Here is a 25,000-nt window from a genome sequence, read left to right as displayed (position 1 = left end):
GTTGTTGTTGTTGTTGCTCCACAGCATTGCCTTGTCAAGGGAAGACAAACGCCAAGCCTTTTCTAAGATGGATTTTGGTAGTAGAAACTCTGAGCTATTCAAGCCACTTCTAATTGTTGAAGGTATTCAAATACAGAGAAATAGACATGAGGCGGTGGGGAGTAAAACCGTGTGCGTGTAAAAGGATAAGAACATTAGCATTAAGCAGTCTAAATGTAGCCTCTCTATTTTTACACCAATCCAAATAAATCCAAAATCAAGCATCAAATGCCGGTGCTGTCGAACAGTAGGGCAACCACCAGCTACATCAAAGCCTCAACATCATTTTGATTGGTTTCAATTTTAAATGCCTTGATTCAATCGTACAACAGAGTTTGGTCATTTCAATAAATGGATGAACTTATTCATCTGGTTTCACAGCACGTCCGGTCCGGAGCCGTTCCTCAAGCCCCTGCTTGTCCTTGTGTCTGTAAGTCAAGCCGCTGTGTGGAGACAGGGCGACGTGTGCTCCTGCGGTTCTGTGGTTCTGCGGTGCCGGGGGAACATAAAGCCATGCAAGGTGTCTCCCCCCCCCCTGACATGTGAGGGGGCTCCCCAGTGAAGGACTTGTTGTCTTGTCGTCACGGCCGGCTGTACCCTGCTGACAGCCCTCATTTTAGCACACGTCTGGGCGGGTGTTTGCGTGTGTGTGCGTGTATGCGTGCGTGTGTCTGTGTGATTCCTGTAGAGTAAAAAAAACAAAAAAAATAATAAAATTCATAATAAATACCTTGTTTGATTGTGATTTTAAAAGCCTACTTTGTAAAGACCACCACTCTAATAACCATAATTGTTCATTCCTACTTTTTTTGGTAGTTTTTGTTGTTAGGGTTAGTAATAATAATGAATGGATGCTTTCTGTGTGGAACTGGGTCCGCCTGTAACACACAGATATTGAGTGTGAGCCAAAGATGGAGAGAAAGAAAATGAGATGGAGAGAGATCTGGACAGAGAGAGAACCACAAAAATACAGAGCGATGGAGATGGAGAAAGGAGATGGAGGGAAAGAGGGACACGAAAAGAGAGAGAGGAGATGGAGAAAAGAGATGGAGATGAAGAGAAAAAAATAAAGAGAGGGGTCGAGATCGAGAAAAATAAGGACATGAGGAGAAGTGAAGATGGAGAGAAAGAGATGGAGACAGAAAGAGATCGATGGAATCGGCAAGAGACGAAGGAGAGAGAGAGAGAGAGAAACAGAGACAGAATACGAGAGAGAGAAGGAGAAGGAGAATAACGCATTGAGCTGCACCCAACCATTGAGTGCAGATGTCGTCAGCCTGTCCCATATGAAGCGTCTGCGTGGTGTGAGCTGCCGTTGGTGCATTATGGATGAGGGTGGATATTTTAAGGCAGTTCCTTGCTGTATTTTGACTTCAGAGAGCCGAGGCACCAGCCACCTGGCTGCCTGCGAAATTCTTACCACAACAAAAAAAACCTGACTGCTAGTGTGCAGCGGATGGAGTTAGAAACGCATGTACCGCCTGCGTTTGAACACAGAGCTCAACCTCGTTTGAGGTTCGCACTTCAAGAGACAAACCGGGAGTTGTTTGGGGTGGAAGAGACTGTTGGTTGCTATGCTTGTTTTCTACAAGAACTGTGGTAGGAAGATACTCTGGTGCTCCAGCTGCTGGCATGATCACTGCGTGCTTACAGAATTGCATATATTCAGCTCCCAAGTGATTTTAATAAATCATCTAGACATTCATAAAATATAAGAGTAACATGTTTGGGGATGGGCTGCGTTTTGTAACAAGACATGTGCCACTGTTGGTTGAGTTACAAGGAATAAAAACAACAGTTAACAACAGATAATATATGTTATCACGATAAAGTCCTGCTGAAATCAGCTTAAAGTCGGCCTTTGAGTCTGCCTTGTGTATGAAAAGTGCTATATAAATAAAGTTGCCTTGCCTTGCCTTGCCTTAAATACAACCACTACTATCAAAAACCATCCAAACCGTCTCTCTTTAAATCTCTTTTGGCTGTGTTGCATTTATACTGTTTACGGGTTTGCATGATAGTAGCAAAAGATCTATCAGACTAAGTCACTGTAGAAATGCATGTGTTGTGTTCAAAGGGAATAATTTGAATAAAACAGGAAAGTTATGTCTTTTTTTGTACAAAAAAGATTTTTCCCCAGATATGTCCTTGTCCTTTTGGCAACATGCTTTTGTCAAACTTAAGTATGTTTGCTATTGCTATACAATTGCCATCTATGATAGTTTCCAAACACATAACTATCATAATTTAGTGTGACTTAGGTTTATATTTGAGAGCTGTAATCATGAAAAGATTGCAGCAGCCAACTGGATAGTTTGTGTTTTAAGCACTTCACATCAGCCAGAGGCACCCAGCCAGAACCAGCCTGGTAATTGCCAGAACAAGGCCCAGATGAACACCCTGAAAGGTGCTGTAGGTAAGCTTTCAAAGCTATTATTTCAGTGCAATTGGTTAGAAATGTTAAAGACATCTGTCAGCTAATAGTAAGCGGAATGTGCTGTGTATATCCATTCTTTCTTCTCTGTAAGCACCAGTTCAGCCTTTAGACTGCTCCCGGCTCATTTCTGATCAATCAGGGCATTTCTTCCATGATTGGTTCAGGGAATCCATCATGCCTGTCAATCACACATGCGTGTTATTCAATTCTTCTCATTGGCAGAGAATGTATTGAGGGAGGGAGCAGAGGTTTAAATGTTACCATCTCCAACCAAATACCAAGCTGTACCATATAAGTCAGTGCATTACAAGATCAAACCTTTGTCTCTCTTGGCATTTCTGTCAACCAAATGTCGTTTGACCTTTTTCTGCACTCTTTGAAAGACGCATGACATAGTTCTGTCACATAAAATTTATCTTTGACTGATTATTAAATGGTCATGTTGGGTTCATCAGGTTAAAAATCTATTGAGATTAATCTGAAAAGCATAGCATTATTCTGTAGGGGTGAGATAGGATGTATCAGATCATTGAAAAAACTTTCAAATAGAGTGATATTGTCACTCAATACCATTGCTCGATAGGAATCATAGCATGATCCTCATTGGAAGGAAAAACAGCACCACATAATAACAGGCAGAAATACAAGCAGACAAGCAAAACCCCTATCATCTGTTACTATATAATTCTTTATGAAAAATTTCTCATAAAAGCCCATTGCAATGTGGAAAGCATGGCCATTGCTTCAATATCTCTCTGGAAGCAGAAAGAGGTGCCTGCGATCAGAAGAGACCCATTCTCTGTGATGTCAGGATGTCTAAATTAATTATAACAGCAGCAGCAGCGCTATGGACCGTCAATGACGTGGACCGGTGATCGGCAGCCGGTTACAACACCTTGCACTCTCTCTGATTTTACATTGTGTTGCAGTGACAGACAAATAACGCATTCCCGTCACCACAGCCCTCGACTAGCCTGCAAATCACAATTGAATCAGAACCAACCTCTTTAAGCAGAAATACGCTGGAATTGGTCATGGACATCCGCAATTAACTGAAACATCCGTCATCCAAGCCTAAACTTCTGAGAAGAAGCCACAGTTTGACGACGTCAACGAGGCGGTGGTAGACCACGCCCACATCGTCTCCTCCACACATCAGAACAGAAGACTTGGCTGAAGTCAGGACGTCGGATGTTAAATAGCACGACATTTCGCCTCTGGCATGATCGATGCCTTAACGATTCAAAGTCCCTAAAATAATGGATTAATCGCCTTTCTTTGAATTAGTGGAAGACCAGCACTTTTGCCTGTCTCTTTTGCCTGGTGCAAAATGTTTTGGGTGGCTTGGCTTAGTTCTGTTGTTGATGAAATTAAGTGGGCTTATGATTACATAGTAATAATAATGTAAATAGTACTAATTAATTAATAATGAATGCTTATATTAATTATTATATTTCTTGCATTTTTTGGGATTTATATTCAGCATGAATGAACTAACTGTGAGAAGCTTTGGATCATTAAATATAATGTAAGGTATAGCCTCTTCATAATACTAATAACAATAACATCAATAATACTCCCTGGGAAATGTGGTTGGATTTGAAGTAGGGCGACAAAGGATTTATAGAGGTTATCATTTTAGATCATGATAGTATAGCAGCAACTTTGGATGTGTTGGCCGATTGCAAAAATGTGTCCATCTTTGTGCGTGTGTTTGCGTTTGTGTGTGTGTGTGTGTGTGTGTGTGTGTGTGTGTGTGTGTGTGTGTGTGTGTGTGTGTGTGTGTGTGTGTGTGTGTGTGTGTGTGTGTGTGTGTGTGTGTGTGTGTGTGTGTGTGTGTGTGTGAGTGTGTGTGAGTGTGTGTGTGTGTGTGTGTGTGTGTGTGTGTGTGTGTGTGTGTGTGTGTGTGTGTGTGTGTGTGTGTGTGTGGCTGTGTGGCTGTGTGTGCAGGTCATCTCGTTTTTCACTGATCTAGCACTTCGGCTAGATCGCATCCTGCTCATTGTCCATTTTCACGGTGGCTATCGACCGCTAAAGTCAGGTAATGCCAATGTCGAGAAGAACAGCTGGAGCTTTTCTCCTCTTTCCCCAACGCACAGCAATGAGAAATAATGTTTTGGCTTTTATTCAACGGAAGGCTAGAAACCATGTGCATTTGATACTCAAATGTCATGTGATTGCCTTAATTCTTCTTTGCTAATTTCTTGGCCCTATGGACCTATTTCATAAAAAGCTATAAGCTCTTAGGTCTTTCTCCTTTACTGTCTTTGTAAAGTTTTCAAAATGTAATACGTACCTCTTAATTTATGATAAATCCGACGACGATTTTTTTTTGGTTTTGATTTAGAGATAGTGAAATTTAACATGAAAAAAAACTATAAAGTGAATGTGATTGGCCTACATACTCTACTTTAATAGATGTAATGATGTATGATCACGTGGGTTGGAGATAGAGCCAAATGCAGTACATTACGTCGGCTATAGCGTAATGAGGGAACTTGGAGGATGGGGTCGTGCAGCGACGCTTAGTGGAGGGATGGAGTACCCACAAAACTGCTCCATTATCAGGTAACTGGTTATCCCATTGACCGAATGAAATACCGTCACCCAGACTGTATTACGGAATACTTCATAATGCAGACTGTGTTCTAGTTTGTTTATTATACCTTTGCATTTTTTTTTTTTAATTAATGCCTTCATTTATAAATCGTTATAAATTATTATTATTTATTTAAATTATTATATTTGTCTTTTTTTTTACTTTGATTGGTTGGTTGTTTTGTTACCAAATATTTCATATTGTAAATGTTATTGATTTGAGATACCTCTCAAATCCCCTGGCCTTTTCCAAAATGGCAATCGCCAAATTGCAACACAGTGTTAAATTAAAAAAAAAAGTATAAGGTTATTTGTGCGATATTTTGCCTGTATTATCTATAGGTCTCCAACAATAGGATGAAATTATGTGGTTTGTATTGTGAGAATTTGCAAGTCAGTCAAATACTCTTTACTTTGGTGGTATAGTGGAACTCAACCACTAAATATAGTACCACCAAATTATTAACTGATTTCCGATAAAGCTGACAAACCAGTAGAGTCTAACAAGGTTTACAAACTTTACAATGAGAATGTGTGGATCGCTCCTGCAGTTCTTCAGCAGTTCTGCATCACAGGAGCATGTTCTACTAGCCAATCAGAACAAACACCAAAAACAAGTTGAACAAAGAACAAAGAAAGGTACAAGCAAGCAATTCTAGTATGATCAACAGCATATTCATCAATCACAAACTAAGACCACAGTGCTGCAAAATATGGGTTCTTCAAGACCAGCAAGTATAGATAGCCAATGGGATCACTGCGGACAAAGTCTACTTGTCCTGTGATTCTTTTATGGCTCAAATAACAGCCACAAGCAGGTGGATGAAGATGCTCTTTAAACTGGACCAGAGACTCTGTCCCATCACAGGGACCAAGGGCTGGTATAAGGGGAGTCCACCAAATGTAAAGACAAGCAATTGGTTCTTTAGTTCACCAAGCTCAAGTCAATCTCAGTTTGGGTACATTTGTCCTTAGATGGACAAAGCGTTTTTATTAGCCTAAGTTATGGTACATTTACATTTATTCAGGATATGATTCTTGAGGCATCTCCAAAATTTCAATGATGCATTCTAATGTTAAGTTAACGCTCTATACTCTATCCATTATACTCTACTGCTCCCCACAGAGCAAGAAAGGAGGCATTACAGGTATAGGAAGACCACTAGGAAGAGAGTTAGAATTTTGACAACTGGTAAAATTAAATGAAGGGACCAAAGGACTTTGAGCTCTCATCAACTACTTGAGTGCTACACACTGGTAGGGGTTGAGTTGTGATATCCAGCAATTGTACCAGGCAAAAAAAGCAAAAATAGTATAATAATATAGTTTCCCTGCCAGAGTACAGGATAAAAAAACATCACACACTTTGTCCTTTCATTTATGTTTTCTAATGGACTCCAGGATAAAGCTCTTCTTGCCCCCCCTTCTCACCCTGTCCTTCCACTCTGAGGTGTTAGACCTGGTACTCTGTGTTTAGACTGAACAGTCCTCCACAAGACAGTCAGCCAACCCAAAGGCTCTCTCTCTCTCTCTCTCTCTCTCTCTCTCTCTCTCTCTCTCTCTCTCTCTCTCTCTCTCTCTCTCTCTCTCTCTCTCTCTCTCTCTCTCTCTCGCTCCCTCGATCCCTTTGGTTTCAATGGAGCAGAGCAACCCCTTACAAGAAGTCCCCCCCCCAAATGTCACCATTAAGGTCTGCTGGCTTCAGCAAAAGGAGTCCTCCATTCATTCCAAACCTGTCTGTGCCTTCACCTCCTAACTTCGAGCATTTGATGATGTAATCAGCAGGGGACCTTTGGAATGGAGTGGGACTTCACACCAAGCTCATGTTGAAGCTCATTCCAACACACACACACACACACACACACACACACACACACACACACACACACACACACACACACACACACACACACACACACACACACACACACACACACACACACACACACACACACACACACACACACACACACGCGTAGCCTGCTTTACAAAGGTCATCACTTTGAAACTATCAGCTATATCAGCTATCAGTATTGTTATTTCAATGCATAGCTTCAAGTAAAACAAAAGCATTGTTTAAGAATGAATGCTTGGAATGTGTTACTGTGCAAATATATACTATCGATATGGCATTTGAGTTTATCGCCTCTCTGATACATTTTTCTTAGTGGCAATGTGTGCACATCATATAGTTTTATATGTGATTAAATGTAAGCTTATTATGTAATATAGTCATATGTTATGTAATCAAATTTAATGTATACGATTTGGATATGATATGATATTAATACGATAGGTTTCTCTTCAGCTTATTGGCCGTATTATGGCAAACATAAAATATATCACCAATTTGTATGACCAATTTAATTTCGACCTCAATAAAGTGATGCAGAATATCACCACTAGATGGAGATATAACCCTGTTGGTTACTGACGTTTAAAAACATCTGAAACGGTTTTAGTTTTTGACAATTTATTTTAAGTTAAACACAATATGAAATGGATTTCAGAGATTACATGACGTATTCCAAGTGTACAGGATATTAACTTTAGACAACCCCATATATTTATAAGTCTTCGGGGCAAACTTAAATGGAACGGGATTTGATCTTTCAGGATTTGATAGGCTACGTGCTAAAGTGACAACAACACACTGGCCAGCTGTGTGCTTCTGCCCGCTGCAGGCTTTAATATGCAAGAGCGGAAACATATAATGATCCATGGCTTGTTCATCAGAATCCATCATGGGATTTTTTTTGTCGGTGATACTCAGAGGACTCCTGAGAGTTGGAGCAGTCCTGGATTCTAAATAAAGTTTTTCGAACATAACAATGTCTCCCCATGATGACAAATCCTTTCATTATTAATTAATGATGACCACAAAGACATTACTAATGACAAAATAACTCGCATACCAATGCTTACAAAATGCCTCACCAAAATAATGTCAGCTGTCATTGGCTTTGGCGTTTGTTAAACATGTGTAGAAGAACATCATGGTGTCGTTTTAATTTCTTTCATTTACAGGGACATGGCACGATAACGAGGGCCACAGCATGATAACAAATGAGCGTAAAGACAACAGTTTCAAAGATCATTTCCTGCAGTGACCGATTGTCCTACATGTGCCCTACAGCCCTGAGAAAAAAGAAATGCCCTCAAATAAAACCGAGAAAACACTCAAAAGACAAATGCATGCCCTTAAGCAAGCGAGCACACCACAGGCACACACGTAGACATCGCGCGCACATTGCACTCTCATATAAAGGCGACCTCTAGGGGATGAGTTCACCAGAGAAACGCAGTTATCCGTGTGTGTGTGCGTGCGTGTGTGCGTGCGTGCGTGCGTGTGCGTGCGTGTGTCTGCGTGTGTGTGTGCGTGTGTGTGTGTGTGTGTGTGTGTGTGTGTGTGTGTGTGTGTGTGTGTGTGTGTGTGTGTGTGTGTGTGTGTGTGTGTGTGTGTGCGAGTGTATGTGTGTGCGTGTGTGTGAACGAGGGGAAGGAGTCGAGGTCGAAGCAGCAGGAATGTAGTGCTGCTCTGAAAGAGCTGGGCGCGAGTGAAGGTTGTTCGGCCCAACGTGCTGTGTTCCCCTTTTATAGGAGCGTTGTAGACCCGCAGACATCCGTCATAATAACACACAGATACGGCTACAGTCCTCCAGCCTTGCGGTGTACCGAAAATATTGTCTTTTTTGGGCTCCGGCGCACTGATACTCCTTTTAAGAGCTGGGTCTATGGTGAGTATACGCGCTTTCTAAGATATATCTAAACCCCGGGCGTTTTGGACACATTTTGGCTACAGTCTGAATTTGAATTTCAGCATGTCGCCTGAACTGGTGGTCTGGCTCTCTCGCCGAGTCAATGTCAACAGCTGACCGGTGCTACAGCGGTACGCTGAACGGTGGCGGCGCGGAGCGCTGTGTTTTTGTTCTGCAGGACCCCGGGCTGTACAGCTTGCCTGTTCTGGACACGCAGACGATTCAATTGCTTTTTCGTACACGGGAATACATGTATTGCCATTAGTAGCATTGCTCTCCGGCTGTGTTTTGCAGTTATCCCCATTGACATTGCGGCCCACGTTGTCGGCTTTCTTCCTCGCTGTGAAACACGTTTTGTTGACCGTACTACCCGATGATCACGTTTACGTTTCTATTGTTAAATGCTAATATGTGCAGACGATTTCGACACTGTATGCGATGTGCAGTCGCGTAATCAAGAGCATTACAGTCCTTCAATGGCCGAGATGTAATGCTAAGTTGGCTCGTGTAACGGAATGTTTTGCGGGTAACTTAGTCAAGCCCTTTGGAGTGGCAAATGGTTCAACGTGTTAAATAGCCAGAAAATAGGCCATCCAATTTGCACCCACGACACAAACATTTTCATGAAAATGTCAGAGGAGTGTAACTGTAGAAAAGCAATGTTCTCTTTTGCAATACGATACAATCGTGGACCATTGCTTGCTGTTTACAACGACTAGTGTATCGTAGGGTCCTGTTATGTAATTGGTGATCCCAAAGGGTCTGCATGCACAGTTGCATTTCTATAATTATATATTTGCCATACCATGAAGGATGATAATGAACTGCTATATTAAGAATGTTGTTATACGCTAGTTATGACCTAATATAGGGCATCGGCAAAGTCTGCCCCAATATGTCATGCATTTAATAGCCTACATCGGCCGATTACATTCGGTCGTTCAGGCATACGCATCATGGGAATTTTTTTGTCGTTATCCCATGATAGAAACATGCACAGGCTACACCGATTTTATTACATAAGATCCGCATGCGGCTATCCGACCTATCGTATATGCAATAGCGGTAGACGATATGCTTTTTTCGCAGACATTGCATGCACTATGGCACTTCATTATTTACAATCCATAGTGTCGTGGCCAGATACATTAACAACATCATCTATTTGGATAGGTGTGGAACGGTTAGTTGATTTGCTGTTGCGTTAATTTGACATGGCCTAATTAGGGATACAGTGTCAATTATTTCCAATTATCTGTAGGGATGCAACGCTTATAAACCCCTCAAAACCCATGTACTATCCTTCTCTATATATATATCATAAGTATAAATTGCTGTCATGAAGGGACTATTCATAAGCTATACCCAAACCTGATTGTATTAAGCATCATCTTAAATTGTTCCTTTTTTTGCTTGTTAAGCTGGTCATAAACCTTTCTATTATTATTCTAATAATAACAATAATACGCAGAAGAATTGTTTTTATTATCATCATCATTATTATTAATAGTAATCCTATCTGCGTGACCTGGGGTGCAGCTGCTTCTGAAGGTGTCCCAGCATGTGTGTGTCGCATGTGTCCTCTCCTGGCTGTTGCCCTGAGCCCATTGGCCTAGCGGAGATTTGTTTATTAAGTTTAGAGGTTAGCAGTGTCCTTGACATGTGCAGCCAGAAACCAGTCACTGAGTCATCAAAGCTAATGGGGGAAGCATGGATAATTTAATCTGGACTGGAGAGCTCTTGATCTCTGATGGTGCCCACTCGGTGCGTCTTTGTTGTCAAATTGAGCGCACCAAACCTAGCCCACTCAAGGCCGTTAGCGAGAGAGCGCAGTCCACCAAGAACAAGCCCGTTTGCTTCCTTCACCAGCCCGTAATTTGAGTGTTTAGAGAGTCGAGTTGATTTGGACTTGGTTCAAATTTGCAATGGTTGATGACAAAATCGAATATTGGCACCCGCCCCTTGTGGCAATACATGTAGGACGTTGTTCTTTTCCACTTCACTATTTTGTAAACAAAACAACCAGTTGTTTCCATGGGAATGTTGTGAGTCTATTCACGAGAGCTGGAGAAACCAGGGGGTTCAGGAATACAAAATAAACATGCCTTCAATTTACTGTGAATTGTTTCTAATTACTTCCAATTGAAACAATGTGTCAGATGTGAGCACACTCGCGCACACACGTTGCGCAATGGACATGGATTGGTATCAGTACTTTTACTATTCCTCTTGTTCTTCAGAGAGAATAACGGTTCCTTAGGTGGCCTTGCCTCCAGTATAATAAATATCACGGAGTGTATTGTTCTGTCCCCAAGAAGACTGCTGGCAGCGGAGCGTTGTTTATAGAGAAATAACATTGTGCCTGCCTGTTGTTTTACAAAAGGGGACCGTGCAAGACTCACACCTCCAGTGGCCTTACCTTGCCTGAACCAATGGTGTGTGCTTACTTGGATAAATGATTGGCCTGTCCATAAGGAGATCTGCGACACGTACACAAGGCCACACAGGTGAGTGGCCACCTGTACATCCTTATTACAACCTAGCATTGGAACACCCCCTGCTTTAACAAGGTTTAATCCCGTCAGTTTGTTAGGTCTTCATCCACATGCTCTGCCCCCGCTAGGATGTCGTGGGCCAGGGGTGTCTTCTCCCCCCAAGGGGACGACCGCAAGACGGCGTGGGGGGAGCGCAACGGCAAGAAGAGGAAGGACGGCTCGTCGCTGTGCAACCCCCGCTACATGAGCTGCCTGCGGGACCCCGGGGAGCCCGACTCGCCGCCCCGGGCCACCCCCCAACACTACCACTGCGGGCCGGGCGCCGGCAGCAGCAACTTTGGCGTGCGATGCGTCTGGCAGGAGGACCACTACGGGAAGCGGCCCGGCGGTGCCGGCGGCGGCGGCGGCGGCGGCGGCGGCGGCGGCGGCGGTGACCTGGGCCTCAGGGCCGTGGACCTGGGCTTCGAGGACGGGGACCTGAGGGCCCGCAAGGAGGAGGAGCCGGGGGAGCCGGGGCCCGACGGCTGCAAGGCGCTGAGCGCGGCCGAGTGCTGCCGCCGCTTCCTGTGGGTCTTCGAGTCCAAGAAGTTCCGGTCGACCAAGCTGGAGCGGCTGTACCAGCGCTACTGCTTCCGGCTCAACCAGAGCTCCCTGACCATGCTGATGGGCGTGCTGGTGCTGGTGTGCGGCATCATGCTGGCCTTCCACTGCGTCCACGACACGGCCGACCCGGTCTACGCCTCGGTGCTGTCCGTGGCCATGGTCCTCTTCCTGGCCATGATGGTGGTGTGCAACCGCAACGGCTTCCACCAGGACTTCATGTGGATCGTGAGCTACCTGGTGATCGGCGTGCTGATGGTGGTGCAGGTGTTTGGGGTGCTGGCGGTGGCGCCCCGGAGTGCGTCGGAGGGCATCTGGTGGACGGTGTTCTTCGTCTATATCATCTACACTCTGCTGCCCGTCAGGATGCGGGCGGCGGTGCTGAGCGGCGTGGTGCTGTCCATCATACACGGCATAACCTCCTGGCGGCGCAACCTCGAAGACAAGTTCCTCTTCCAGCAGGTAGGCGGTCGGTGCGGTGGGCGGGAGATACACTGTTTGTTAGAAAGCCACTCGAATCAAACGGAAACAAACGTGTTTTTAAGGAATCTTTGGTGTTTTGTATGTGGTTGCAGGGGCTCACCTTAGTTTGAATATCTTGCTCTTAATATTTCCTTCAGTGTTTGTAATCCATCCTTGGTGGTGACATGTTATTGGATGTTGCCTGTGCCTGTTAAATGGAGCGTAAACGTGCAAGTTAAAGAGATCACACGTTTTGCTGGGAAAACGCTCTCTCCTAACTCACTTTACAGGGCCCCCTATTATAAACGCCACAGCTGTCTCCACCACTATTCTTCATAATGTGACATACCCTACTTTGTCGTGTTTCAATATAGGACAAACATTGTAAAGACGCCTTCTGCATGTCCCCGGTTCCATACTATAAGTAGATACTAGGTACTGTAAATCCTGGCAGGTTTTCAAATTAAATTGTTAATGAGTCCATGTTTATTGTTCTGCAGAGCAGCCAGCAGCAACTCTGTTGGGGTTTGTGGGAGGTCATCTTGGTTGAATGAGCCCTTTTGGCTGTATTGTGGAATATCATGATAATGTAGCACAGTGCCATTCAGACCTAAATTCCCTAAAACAAGAAGGCTATTGTGTTTATTTGCAAAAAGGGTGGAGCTGTGTACTGGGCTAGTGAAATGGTTTGTAGCAAAAAAGAACAAGATGATCACTTCATTTTAACTGGAAGCACAATGCAATGCAATGCTACATCCTTTATTGCATGTAATTGTTTTTTATTAAAATTAATCTCAGCAGTGTTGCAACCACTTTGTTCAAATACATTTTACGATAGTGTAAAAAAAAAAGGCATTCACACACATCTCACATCGCACCCTAATTTACATTTTATTCTTGTTCCCAGGATACTAAAACAACCGTCATGATCAAATGTTCAACGGTTAGAAAGCCAAGTGCAACAGTCCGTGTCCTTTCAGAACTGACATGTTATTGGCGTATTATTACCATTAAGCAACCGGATGGTTGCGGCGCGACTCGGAAAGAGCCAATATTGACATAGCACTAGTGTTCTGAAAAGCTTCAGCGTCTAGTGCCAGTGGCCCTCGACAGCTGACTGTAGGCACATGGGCCCAGTGCCCAGTCCACATTCTACAGACTCCAGTCCCGGCTGACGGGTGGATGGTGAGTGGAAATACTGTCCCAGTATTTCAGTCCATTTCCAGGGCCTTCATCCCCTCCCCTAGAGCAATGGACTCTTGGTGATACTAACAATACAATAGGGTGCATCACTCAATGACAATCGATCGTAGGAACTAGGTCTGGAACCTCAGCAGGCTAGGAGCCTGGCTTTCGGTGCTTTGGCACGCCATCTGCAAGTCTATCGCCAACTCACTCTATCTCTAACTCTCTCTATCTCTAACTCTCTCTATCTCTAACTCTCTCTATCTCTAACTCTCTCTATCTCTCTCTATCTCCCACTCTCTCTATCTCCCACTCTCTCTGTCTCCCACTCTCTATCTCCAACTCTCTCTATTTCTAACTCACTCTATCTCTAACTCACTCTATTTCCAACTCAGTGCTAGCTCTGCTGTTACTGTAGTTTTAAGTAAAGAAGTTGTTTGGATCTGGGATGTTAAAACGTGTTTTATGGTTCCTATAAATGTCCCATAGATTACAGAGAGCTTGAGCATGTTCCAAAACCAGAGGATAGTTTTTCCGTTGAGTCATCTGCTTTTCTTTTTTTTTCTTTTTTTTCATGCCCAGGCTTACATGACTTGACTGTCATTATACAAGAGGCATCTGTCCGACTCCTCACTGCTGCTCATGCTTCCGTGATTACTGTGAGACCCTATTCAAGGCTGTCGCGCCTGTCTTTGTCACAGGGAGCCACATGAGCACGTACACAATCATGCACACACACACACTCGTACATGCACGCAGACACACACACACTCACGCGCACGTGCGCAAACACACCCACACACACACGCACACACACACACACCAATACTTGCACACTCTGTGGCTCCTGGTGTCACATGGACGAGACGGAAATCTGGGAAAAATGGGTCCTCTTCTCTAGGCCCGGTCTGCTTTCTGGCCTTGTGTTTTTTTTCATTAGTTGTATTTTCCCTGGGGAGACGGACCAAACAGGACGAGGTTTGACATGGGGAGGCAGAGGATGGAGGCGACCAAAGCGATCTTTGTGAGGGATCTCGAGGGATCTTGTGAGGGGGGGAGTTGTTGGTGTCTTTGAGGATTACCGTGGTGACGAGGGGAAAACTCCGAACCCAGGGTGTTGAGCGAAGTTCGGAGCTGAGGAAAAAAAAGTCTGGCTCTGGTTTCTCTTTTGCTTTCTTTTCCATTTTTCTCACACTCTCCCCTCCACTTCCTTCTTCTCTCTCTCTCTCTCTCTCTCTCTCTCTCTCTCTCTCTCTCTCTCTCTCTCACTCTCTCTCTCTCTCTCTCTCTCTCTCCCTCCCTCTCTCCCATTCTTTTTATTTTCGTTTCCCCTTAGACACGACCCCATTCTCACAAAGGCCCCCTTTAGATGAGCTCCGGCCTCTGGTTCCCCCCACCATGCTGATGGTGAATGTCTCCGTAGATCTCCCTGTTTCTCCTCTCTGGAGATCTGGAGCGCTGCCCACTCAGAGGGCTGCAACAGACAGATGAAGATAAAGCTAGACTCATGGAGGAGGAGGAGAAGGAGGAGGAGGAGGTGGAGGTGGAGGATGAGGAGGAGGTTACACTGCTGCTGTTTACTTGAAGTGCCTCCATTAAGTGTGTGAAAAAAGAGGCTGCATTCATTCATGCCGTGTGTGGGTTTAATGTCAGTGGGTTGATCGAGAGGGGATTCTCGGGGATGTGGTGATACGTAGAGGTTTTGCTCGTCGTGAGAAAATTGCACACGGTTCAACGATTTCTCTGAGAACCTTACCAACCACGAATGGTAATATTCAAATACTTTGACCTCCGGGGAGGCTGACCCACCAAATGCAAACCAATAACGATCCTGCTTCATATATGCAAAGGCCTAGGCGAGATTCAACAACACATTCTCATCAGGATAGCGATGATCCATTCTACACAATGTCATGTTAAGTTACATGACAACGTCATGTTAAGGTTATGGTAACATGATATTGTTACCATAAGTTATGGTTAGGAAAAAAATCCTATTCCCTCTCACAATCTTTCTTTCGTTCTTTCTCTACTACATATTTTTTGTATCACTATAAGATCATATCTTTTCAGAAAATGTCCTTTACACTGCAAAACATATTTCCAAATCTATATTTCAATTCCACCCGAAAACCACAGGCGGACAAAAGACAATATTGAATTATAGCCCGGGCCTAATCGGAAGCATGTTCATCCCGAACTCTTCTCCAGCCAGGAAAGGGTCAAGCATTGCGGCCAGCCGTGTGCTTATGTAAACCACAACACCCCATATACATCCACACACACACACAAACACACACGAGACAGTGCTATTACCTGTCCCCTATGTCTGCCTTACAGCACTGTCCCTCGTGGATTGGTGCGATTGGGCGAACTTTTAAACGGCAGGCCTAACAGCATTTTTGCTTTGATATGTGAACTTGTAGCAGCTGGACATACCATTGCATATGTTCGAGGGATTACATGATTTCATATGATGCCATTGTTCATACTAGCGCCCCGTACAATATGCTATAGATGGATTATCAGCAGACTTTGAGAGAAGTCTTCTTTATGTGTGCACCAGGATATATTTGGCTGTTGTGATCCCAGCCTCGCGCTATGAAGGGAGGCAGCCATTGATCGGCAGTTGGAGGATATTGTTGAGGCTAAAGCTACGCGCTGTCTGCAGCCTTTGTTGTCATTTGTGGAGCCAGCGGTAGAAGAAAAACCTGTTCCCAAGGCACATTGTTTTGGGGTCAACGAATGCGCCGCTGGTGGAAACATACTGGTTTTCTCACACCGCGCCAATGAAAGAGATACCAATCAATAGCTTGTCACCGGCATGACGGAGGCGTGCATCATGAATTCAGGCCGGCAAGTGATGTTTTACCCAGAGAAAAACAACTACAACCATTCTAATCAATGGTCGAGGGTCCGTCATGAAGACAGTCTTCAGTGTCGGAGTGACCTATCCTCAACACATACTGTTGGATGATCCCTCTTAATATTTTACAAAAAAGATTGCATAGTTATAAACACTATCACACACACACGCATGCAGGCAGGCATGAATGCAGACACGCAAGCATGTGCGCAGACATGCACGCACGCACGCACACGCACACGCAAACACACTCAATCGAGTGAGGTAAGTGGCGTGTGCCGGTTGAATCCATCTCATCAGGCTAACACTATCCGCCCAGATCACTTAGCTGTTGTCAAACAGTGAGAATACAGTGTCAGAATCAGTGGGTGTCAAACAATGTTATACATGTAGCTTAATGCCCCCTCCCTGCAGAACTCTCTTCTGCTCAGACAGAGTGTGTGCGTCCGTGTGTGCGTGCGTGTGCGTGTGTGTGCGTGTGTGTGTGTGTGTGTGTGCGCGTGTGCGTGTGCGTGTGTGTGTGTGTGTGTGTGACTCATCCACTTATTGTATTACAGCCTTAGGCAACGATACAGCCCTGGATAACACCATCATGGGTGGGAGCAATTAGGATTAGTGATAAGAGAAATATTTCTCTTAGAATACTGCCACCGATAACAGGGAATAATACCAGGCCTAATAATAGCTCTTTTAGACCAGGATGATGAAGCCAAAGCTTTATCATAACAGCTCGTGGTTTACTCACAACTTGACAATCTTCAAAAGTAAATATGGGGATTTAATGCCGGGATCCAGAGCGGAGGGCTTAGGGCTATTAGAAACTTATCTGCAGTGTTTTCCATTGAGCTGCATGACATGCAAGCCCCAGGGCCTGATAGGTGGGCTTAGTTTGCACTCTTAACCGTCTCCCCAGCCCACCTGTCAATCATTCCTGTCGTGATCGACTGCTCACAATTGCAACTACACATAATATGCACACTGATAATAAATGATGGTCATATAATGCAATTCTGTTTTGTATCTGCAATTATAGGAGGTATGGGTTGTTTAGATTAGTATATGTTGAGGTGTTTTTCTTAGTAATTGTAAAAGTGGATTTGATTGAGGTTGACCTCAAGATAGACACTGCACTGCGTGCTCTTTATTGCCACTGGCTGATAAATGTGACTTCATCAGAGGTTTTTTTACAGGGAGGGTTGCTTCCACTTAAAAATGTATCTTCTTCAGTTACAACGTCCTAAATAGGAATAACAAGCCCTAAGCCTCATGCATTTACTCCATGACCCCTTAGTATTAATACAATTATCACATTTGCAAGTGTTTGTAAGAGATAGATATAAGCTGGAGATCGATGCTCAATCCACAATAATTCTCTAGGTATTTATGAACGTTACAACTCAAAGCCATTTTTTCACCTTTTAAGTGCATTTGGTTTACTAATAACAACTGCTTACAGCAATTACACTAATTAAGTACTACTTGTACATTGACAACTCGTTTCCCTATTTGGGATTACACGGCTGATTCGTCTCAAACAACTCCTTGAGAAGGGGCTTAGCCAGAGCAACACTTTTTTCTTAAGACTTGGACACAGCCACGCCAAAAAAAACTGTTAGGGTTGGCAGATGGGAGACCTTTTGTCATATCGTAATCCTGGATCCGATGTCACAGCGCCTTTTTTGTACTAGTGTTAACTGCCGGAGCAACGCTAAACATTACACCATGAATCACCGGGCAATATCCGAACACCAGAAACTAGTGCTACTGGTTGTCCCACCACACGTTGACACTCAACACTCAACACCCTGTTCTGTTTTCCCCCTCATGGAGCCACCGCTGTTTGGTGCTTCACAAAGAGCACGGGTCACCTGATGAGGGCACTCCCGTCGTAATGAGAGGGCCCGGGCCCTAAGCTCTTCCTGATGGCATTCAGTCAGTGCTCATCACGCCGCTGTTTAAAGTATAACCTGTTGCTCTTGTCCATGGTATTGATCTGTGTGCTTTGCGGTTAGAGTCAATATTTGAAATGGATAGTGTGTGCCGTGTTGTTCACAGTGTGTGCTCGGGTAGCAAGACGGGGAACTGGCCGGTGTGGATAGTTTTTGATATAATCTATGATACTTTTAATTCATAGCACGCTAGTGACTGAGGCTAGCCGTTCCAGATCTGTTTTCACCCGGACAGCTACACCTAAAAGTTTCACCTCAGCTTTAGTGTACAATATGTTCTGCAAAAGGAAGTGCAGGTCATGAAGTGATGTAACCATGTGTTACACTGGGAAACATGTTATGGCATTTTTGTACCATCACTAATTATTATCATTGCATGCTTTTGTTTATTCTCTGATGGAATTAGCCTGTGTACATTGAGGGCTGGTATACATCAGCAGTCCTTTCGGTTTTCGGACTGTTTCCCAGGCCTGTATCAAGGCCGTCTGACTTCAAAAGAGGAGACGGATGCAACAAATTCTTGGAAGTTTTACTCACAGCCACTGCACAGTTCAAGGTCCCCGGACCCCCTGCCCAGGCCTTTAGGAGTCAACAGAGTGGATGAAGTCGGGCTGGTCGCTCTTATTCTTATTATTACCCTGAGCCCTGTGTTCAGCAGCAGCAGCAGCCATGCTGTATTTACAGCTGTGTCTCCCCATAGCAGAGAAAGCGAGAATGCAGACAGGAAACACAAGGCGAGCAGACACAGACAAAGACACAGAGACATACACCCGCACGCACACACGCACACGTACAGACATACACATACATGTATAATCTATACACAAAAACACACACACACACACACACACACACACACACACACACACACACACACACACACACACACACACACACACACACACACACACACACACACACACACACACACACACACACACACACAGACACGCACACACACAAACAGTTAAGATTGGTTGATAATCAGACCGTTTTGCATGTTTGAAATGTTTTAAAGAGGCTCATTCAATACACATTTTCATTCATAACGAAGCCCTGTGTGTGCGTGCATGTGTGCGTGTGTGTTGGCTGTGTGTGGGATGACTGTCCTGATACAACGGCCTCTTTATGGAACATAAAGTAGCACATTATATTCCTGGAGGAGTGATTCAGATGGATGTACAGGGTAGAGATCTGCACGGCCTGAGGCCCTTCACTGCATGCAATGTCAACCGTTGGTTGCAACGGGTGTATTTTGGTATCCAGCCTAGATTGATTGTCTTTTGCTACTATGTTAGAATTGGACTTAATCTGTATCAGTCTAGTCGAAAGGAAAAAGGAACGTGCTCTAAAATTGAAATCATACAATAATATTTATCATTTGTGATAGGAATGCACAGCAAATGGTTTGCTTATTTAGTCGCACCTCCTCCTGGTCCAAAATTCCTGAGAACAAAACGCTCAAATAGATCAGATTAAAGTCCTGCAGAAAATATTTGGAGCCTGGACACCAAATGGGCTACACATCCAACCCATTCCCTCCTCTGTGTTAACCACCCATGCCTGCTTCCCCAACGCCCCCCCCCCCCCCATCTCTTTCCTGGAGGTCAATAACATTCACTGCTGCTGGCGGATCCTATTATGCACCGTCTAGCAGCTCCGGGGTTTAGCTGATTCGCAGCCCGCTCTCGTCCGGTTCAAACGACGGGTGAGCACGTACCCGGGATCACAAGCAATCCCAAAATATGTCTCACTTAGTGTCCGGCGGCGTCCACGATGAAGGTCAGAGGGAGGTGCCTCTGAGACCCACCCCTCCCTGAAAACCAAGCCCATGATCCCCAATGGGCCGCCGGCCGGGCGGGATGGCGGCTCGGCATTGGCCGATGGCCGCTGGGACGCGGGGCCTGTTACCAAACCGCCCCATTGGGCATGCGCCAATCTGAGAGGCTGGGAGCGTGCTTGGTGGTGATGTTGAGGGCGCCGCAGAACTAAGCGTTTTCATCCGTTGACTGGAAGTAAGGGAAGGTAAAAGTCGCTGATTTGAGATGAAAAAATCTGGCAGAGGTGGAGATGGCGGGGGAGGATTAAATGGTGAGGGTTAGTGAGCGTGTGTGTGTGTGTGTGTGTGTGTGTGTGTGTGTGTGTGTGTGTGTGTGTGTGTGTGTGTGTGTGTGTGTGTGTGTGTGTGTGTGTGTGGGGGGGGTAGCATTGGATGCTTTTGTCTCATATTTGGGACACTCAAGGCTCAGATGGGTGAGTGACAGATGAGTGACAGTGAGTGACAGACGTGTGGACAGGGTCCAATAGTTGATAACGTTCCAAAGTGTTTGGACTTTGTGGTCTCACTCAGGTCACTGGTCACCAAAGACAGGCTCACCTCCTGACCCCCTCCCTCTGCCTCCCGCGACTATCCGTCCCTTTATCTCTCAGTCATGCTGCAACATTTACATCTCCGAGGGCCTCCAGGAATGGTTTTATTCTCCTAATCTTGGGTCAATAGTGACCCTTTTCTCAACAGAAGAAGTAGTTCAACCAGCTCTTTAAGTAATGTGTATTTTTAGCCCTGATTCCAAGAGCCACTTTATCAGGCTACCGGAAAAAAACTCGACTTGGCTGCACGGCGAGGAATGCTTCCTGATTGATCAGAGAACAGTGACTGTGCTCTGACAGTCATATCTAGAAGACTAACTGAATGTTCCGGATGCTTACCAAAGGTCACTTATTGGAACAAAACTCTCATGCCAAGAGTAGATTCCCCAGAGCTGTTCAGTTGGCTGTGTGTGTGTGTGTGTGTGTGTGTGTGTGTGTGTGTGTGTGTGTGTGTGTGTGTGTGTGTGTGTGTGTGTGTGTGTGTGTGTGTGTGTGTGTGTGCGTAAACTGCGTATGTGTGTGTGTGTGTGTGTGTGTGTGTGTGTGTGTGTGTGTGTGGAATCAATGGCCAAAATGGACTTTGTTTTACCTGCCTGGAGCTATTTAAGTGTAATCCTAAAGCAAATTATTACTGGGTCATTGCCCTCACCAAGGTAGCTTTTGCACAGTGTATTTGTATGTACCATGTAGCTTACGTTTTGGCTATCACCTCTGAATTGCCCTCAATGTTTAGGGACTGGAGTTGAATTTAGCTAGCAACTACGTGACCAGATCCCTTCCCAATATTAAGCAGGCTAGAAGGCCATTTGTTTCTACTTAACTCATTCAAAGCAGAGGATGTAGGCCCCAGGAAGGCCTAAATCCTCTGCTTTGTTTTGATCTCAGCATGTTGCGTGTTAGGAATTCATCTGTTTGGTGTTAGTCAGAAGAATCGGTTACAGTGACGGGTTTCAATCCAAGACGAAAAGCATAACCATCCCCGCCGCTACCACAGCGAGGTCCTCGTGTTGCCTGTGATGCAAACTCGCCCTAAAGAGATCTGATTATGCAAGCAAGAAAATGGTTTTGCAAAACACTCACAGCAGAAAGCACTGTTCCTTTCCCCTCTGTTGTCCACTCTTTAGAGCTCGCTGTTGTCCCAATGCCTAATTGAATAAACACCTTACTGTGAGCCACACCTCCTAAGCCAATGGTTAGACTCCTTCTCGACTCAACCTACACAGAGCTTCCAGATTCAGTGTTGAGTAATGACTTTTGTGAAACCCAGCACCTCCACACGGAAGGGTCAGACACTAACAATAATGGATGGTATAGATATCGATAAATGTGTCTTTGAACAGAGACATACAACAAAATACATTCCCCCTCCTCGGCTACCATCGCACCTCACCTTTCTCTATGTAAGCTGTGGAATAGAGAGAGACAAGCGCTAGCATCAAAGTGGCCAGGGGACGCCACCGCCGCTGCCAGATTAGCATACAGGGTGGTCATGGCGCTGGAGCAGTTACAGCTGCAACACGCTCTGAGGTCAAAGGGTAATCCATCCAAATGGAGCAGCACTATATAAATCTCATACCCACAAGGCTCAGGCTTGGCACTCCTCTGATGTGCATTGACCTCAAGTACCTTCCGGGGTCATCCTGACTTTTGGTAGCAATTAGAGATGTGTTGCATGGGAGTGTAAGCCGTACATGCTATCTATGAAGTCAGTTGATTGGCATTCATTTTGAAAATATGGGAGGTGACTGTTGATTCTTGGAAAATGTGTTGAGCCTACGAGAAAATGTAAAAGCACGCTGATGTAATGCATCGGATATGTCATTCTGTCTCGGTCTCGTGCATGTTTTTCTGCATTCCAATGGGCAAAACATTTCCGGCTCTAACTGATTTGTGGGGGTAAAAATAGATTTCTGTGAATATCTGGATACTTTGCTATCTGCAATATCGTCAGGTGGACACAAAACCTTCTTCTTTTTTTTTTAAAGATAACAAATGTAAAGTTGGAACAAGTAACTTTTCAACTAGCTTGTTTCTTACCTGGAATACCTCGACAAGTCTGTAGTGAATGCTCAACGAATTGAATGGTTGTGCATTTTTTTTTAAAACAGAAATGTATGTATAGTATTGTTTGAATGGTATGGCGGCTGCCCATGGGTCCACTGTAGTATACCTTGCATGGTATATTGTCAAACTGGTCACTGAGTGAATGTCCTTCATGCAATGTCGCAACGGATCTGAACTTCAATGATAAGGAATGCGACCATCCTAATGTCCTCTGAATCGAAGCTATCGACATCTTAGCAAAGTTATATGTTCATCTGCTACTGCCTTAAATTAGTGTGTTGTCATTGTTTTAGGGTCACTATGCCTTGATGGTGCCCAGGCACACACACCCTTTTCCCCCTGTGAATGGGGGGGGGGGGGGGGGGGGCGTGTCTGTTTTATTGTGCTAATGATTGTTCTGTTCAGAGCAGGTGGTTGGATTGTCTTCTGTCTTGTTGTCACAACAAGGGTGTGTGTGTGTGTGTGTGTGTGTGTGTGTGTGTGTGTGTGTGTGTGTGTGTGTGTGTGTGTGTGTGTGTGTGTGTGTGTGTGTGTGTGTGTGTGTGTGTGGATCTGTGCGTGTGTGTGTACAGTGTAAACCTCATTTCAAGCCATCTTCACGGAGAGACAACCTCTCGTGTATATGTAAAGTGGGCTGGGATATCTTGTTTGTTTTGCTAACTTGTTTTTAAGCAACTGCTGGGTTTGCTCTGTGTTGTCTCAAGAAACGCTCAATATCTACTCCATTATGTTCTCATTAAGGAGGGGCATGTACCGTGCTTGTATATGTGTGTGTATGTTTGGGAGAAGAGCCATACACATACAGATTATCTCTTTCGCATGTTTTTCTCTGTCTCTCTATCGTCCCTCTCCTTCATTCTGCCTTTTAAAGGCTTGTGAAGCAGCACGCCACATTGCATTCACAAATATGAAGTGATATTTACAAGGGTCAAATGCTACCATGTGCACTCTGTGTAGTACAACATTCAGATACTTGTTGTATATCTGTGTCTTTTTCTCGTGATCAATGATATAATCTTAAGAGGGAACACCCTGTGCTATTTGTCATGGTTCAAGTGATTTTCCCAGACGCGTGTGTGTGTGTGTGTGTGTGTGTGTGTGTGTGTGTGTGTGTGTGTGTGTGTGTGTGTGTGTGTGTGTGTGTGTGTGTGTGTGTGTGTGTGTGTGTGTGTGTGTGTGTGTGTGTGTGTGTGTGTGTGTGTGTTTAGATGTGTGTGCATGTCTTCATGTGTGACTGTGTGTACATCCCTGTTTTAAAATGTTTTCCCTTTGCGTGCAATCTGTTTGAGAGGGAAGGGGAAGTCCGGCCACCTATTATAGATTTATGAGTAGTGTGAAATAGTCTGGTTTCACACAAACAAACACACTCACCACCACACACACACACACACACACACACACACACACACACACACACACACACACACACACACACACACACACACACACACACACACACACACACACACACACACACACACACACACACACAGATATGCATATCAATTCCACAAAAAAGCACATGCATACGTTAAAAACAGCGAAATATAAAGCATGCTTTTGTTCACTGGCTCCCACAGAGTGTGTAGACTACTAAACCCGAGTAGCATTTGGCCAAGCCACAGAAAACACTGCTATGTGTGTTCTTTTCTTTGGATAATCCCATTGTTCATTCACTCTATAGCGTAGTGCTCTGGGCTCACATACAGTACAGTCCACAGCCAGCATCTCTGATTGCATTATCTCGAACCTTCACTTCCAATAGATTACCAGATGCAGTGAAGCAACCATATAAAGTTATTGAATTGTACTGATAAACCCTAAATCATCTGGTCTTTAATCAGACAGTCCGCGACGTGAACCCGGGTTTGTATCGCATCAGTGCAAGAATGAAACCCCCGTGTCACGAGTTTAACTGGCTCTTTACCAAACGTCTCTCTTGGATGAACACAAACACATGCCAAGCTGGAGCTGGATAGTGACCTGGGGAACACTTGTATTCTGTGTGATCGAAATTTGTATTGCATGTAATTACTTCTGCACTCTCTATGGTGTATGGCCTCAGTGAGACTCAGTGGTCTCTAGGTTTTACTAGAGACTGAAAACAGCCGCACCCTACTTTTTACTGATAAATCGGCAGATATTTTTAAACTGATGGTCTGGTGTAGCTTTTAGAG

The 25,000-nt window shown here is 44.6% G+C and overlaps 2 protein-coding genes across 3 annotated transcripts in view; one reads left to right on the top strand and one right to left on the bottom strand.

Annotated features, from left to right (window-relative positions):
• The window catches only part of cacnb3b (calcium channel, voltage-dependent, beta 3b), a 25,407-nt gene extending 21,858 nt beyond the window's left edge, over positions 1 to 3,549 (bottom strand). Inside the window, exon 1 of the mRNA XM_056599094.1 lies at positions 3,480 to 3,549. Within this exon, the coding sequence (XP_056455069.1) occupies positions 3,480 to 3,518 (39 nt within the window). The 5' untranslated portion in view covers positions 3,519 to 3,549. The remainder of the gene's footprint in view (positions 1 to 3,479) is intronic.
• Positions 3,550 to 8,471: 4,922 nt separating this feature from the next.
• LOC130389311 (adenylate cyclase type 6-like) overlaps positions 8,472 to 25,000 on the top strand; it is a 30,019-nt gene continuing 13,490 nt past the window's right edge. The window contains exons 1-3 of one of the 2 annotated variants that reach the window (XM_056599045.1): positions 8,472 to 8,811; positions 11,216 to 11,339; positions 11,418 to 12,389. In XM_056599045.1, coding sequence (XP_056455020.1) covers positions 11,457 to 12,389 — 933 coding nt within the window. In that variant the 5' untranslated portion in view covers positions 8,472 to 8,811; positions 11,216 to 11,339; positions 11,418 to 11,456. The remainder of the gene's footprint in view (positions 8,812 to 11,215; positions 11,340 to 11,417; positions 12,390 to 25,000) is intronic. The other variant, XM_056599038.1, reaches the window with a different exon arrangement.

Source organism: Gadus chalcogrammus, chromosome 1, assembly GCF_026213295.1.
Source record: "Gadus chalcogrammus isolate NIFS_2021 chromosome 1, NIFS_Gcha_1.0, whole genome shotgun sequence".
Lineage (NCBI taxonomy): Eukaryota > Metazoa > Chordata > Actinopteri > Gadiformes > Gadidae > Gadus > Gadus chalcogrammus.
Note: the sequence above shows the minus strand (reverse complement) of the source record. Positions and strands in the feature narration are given on the sequence as shown.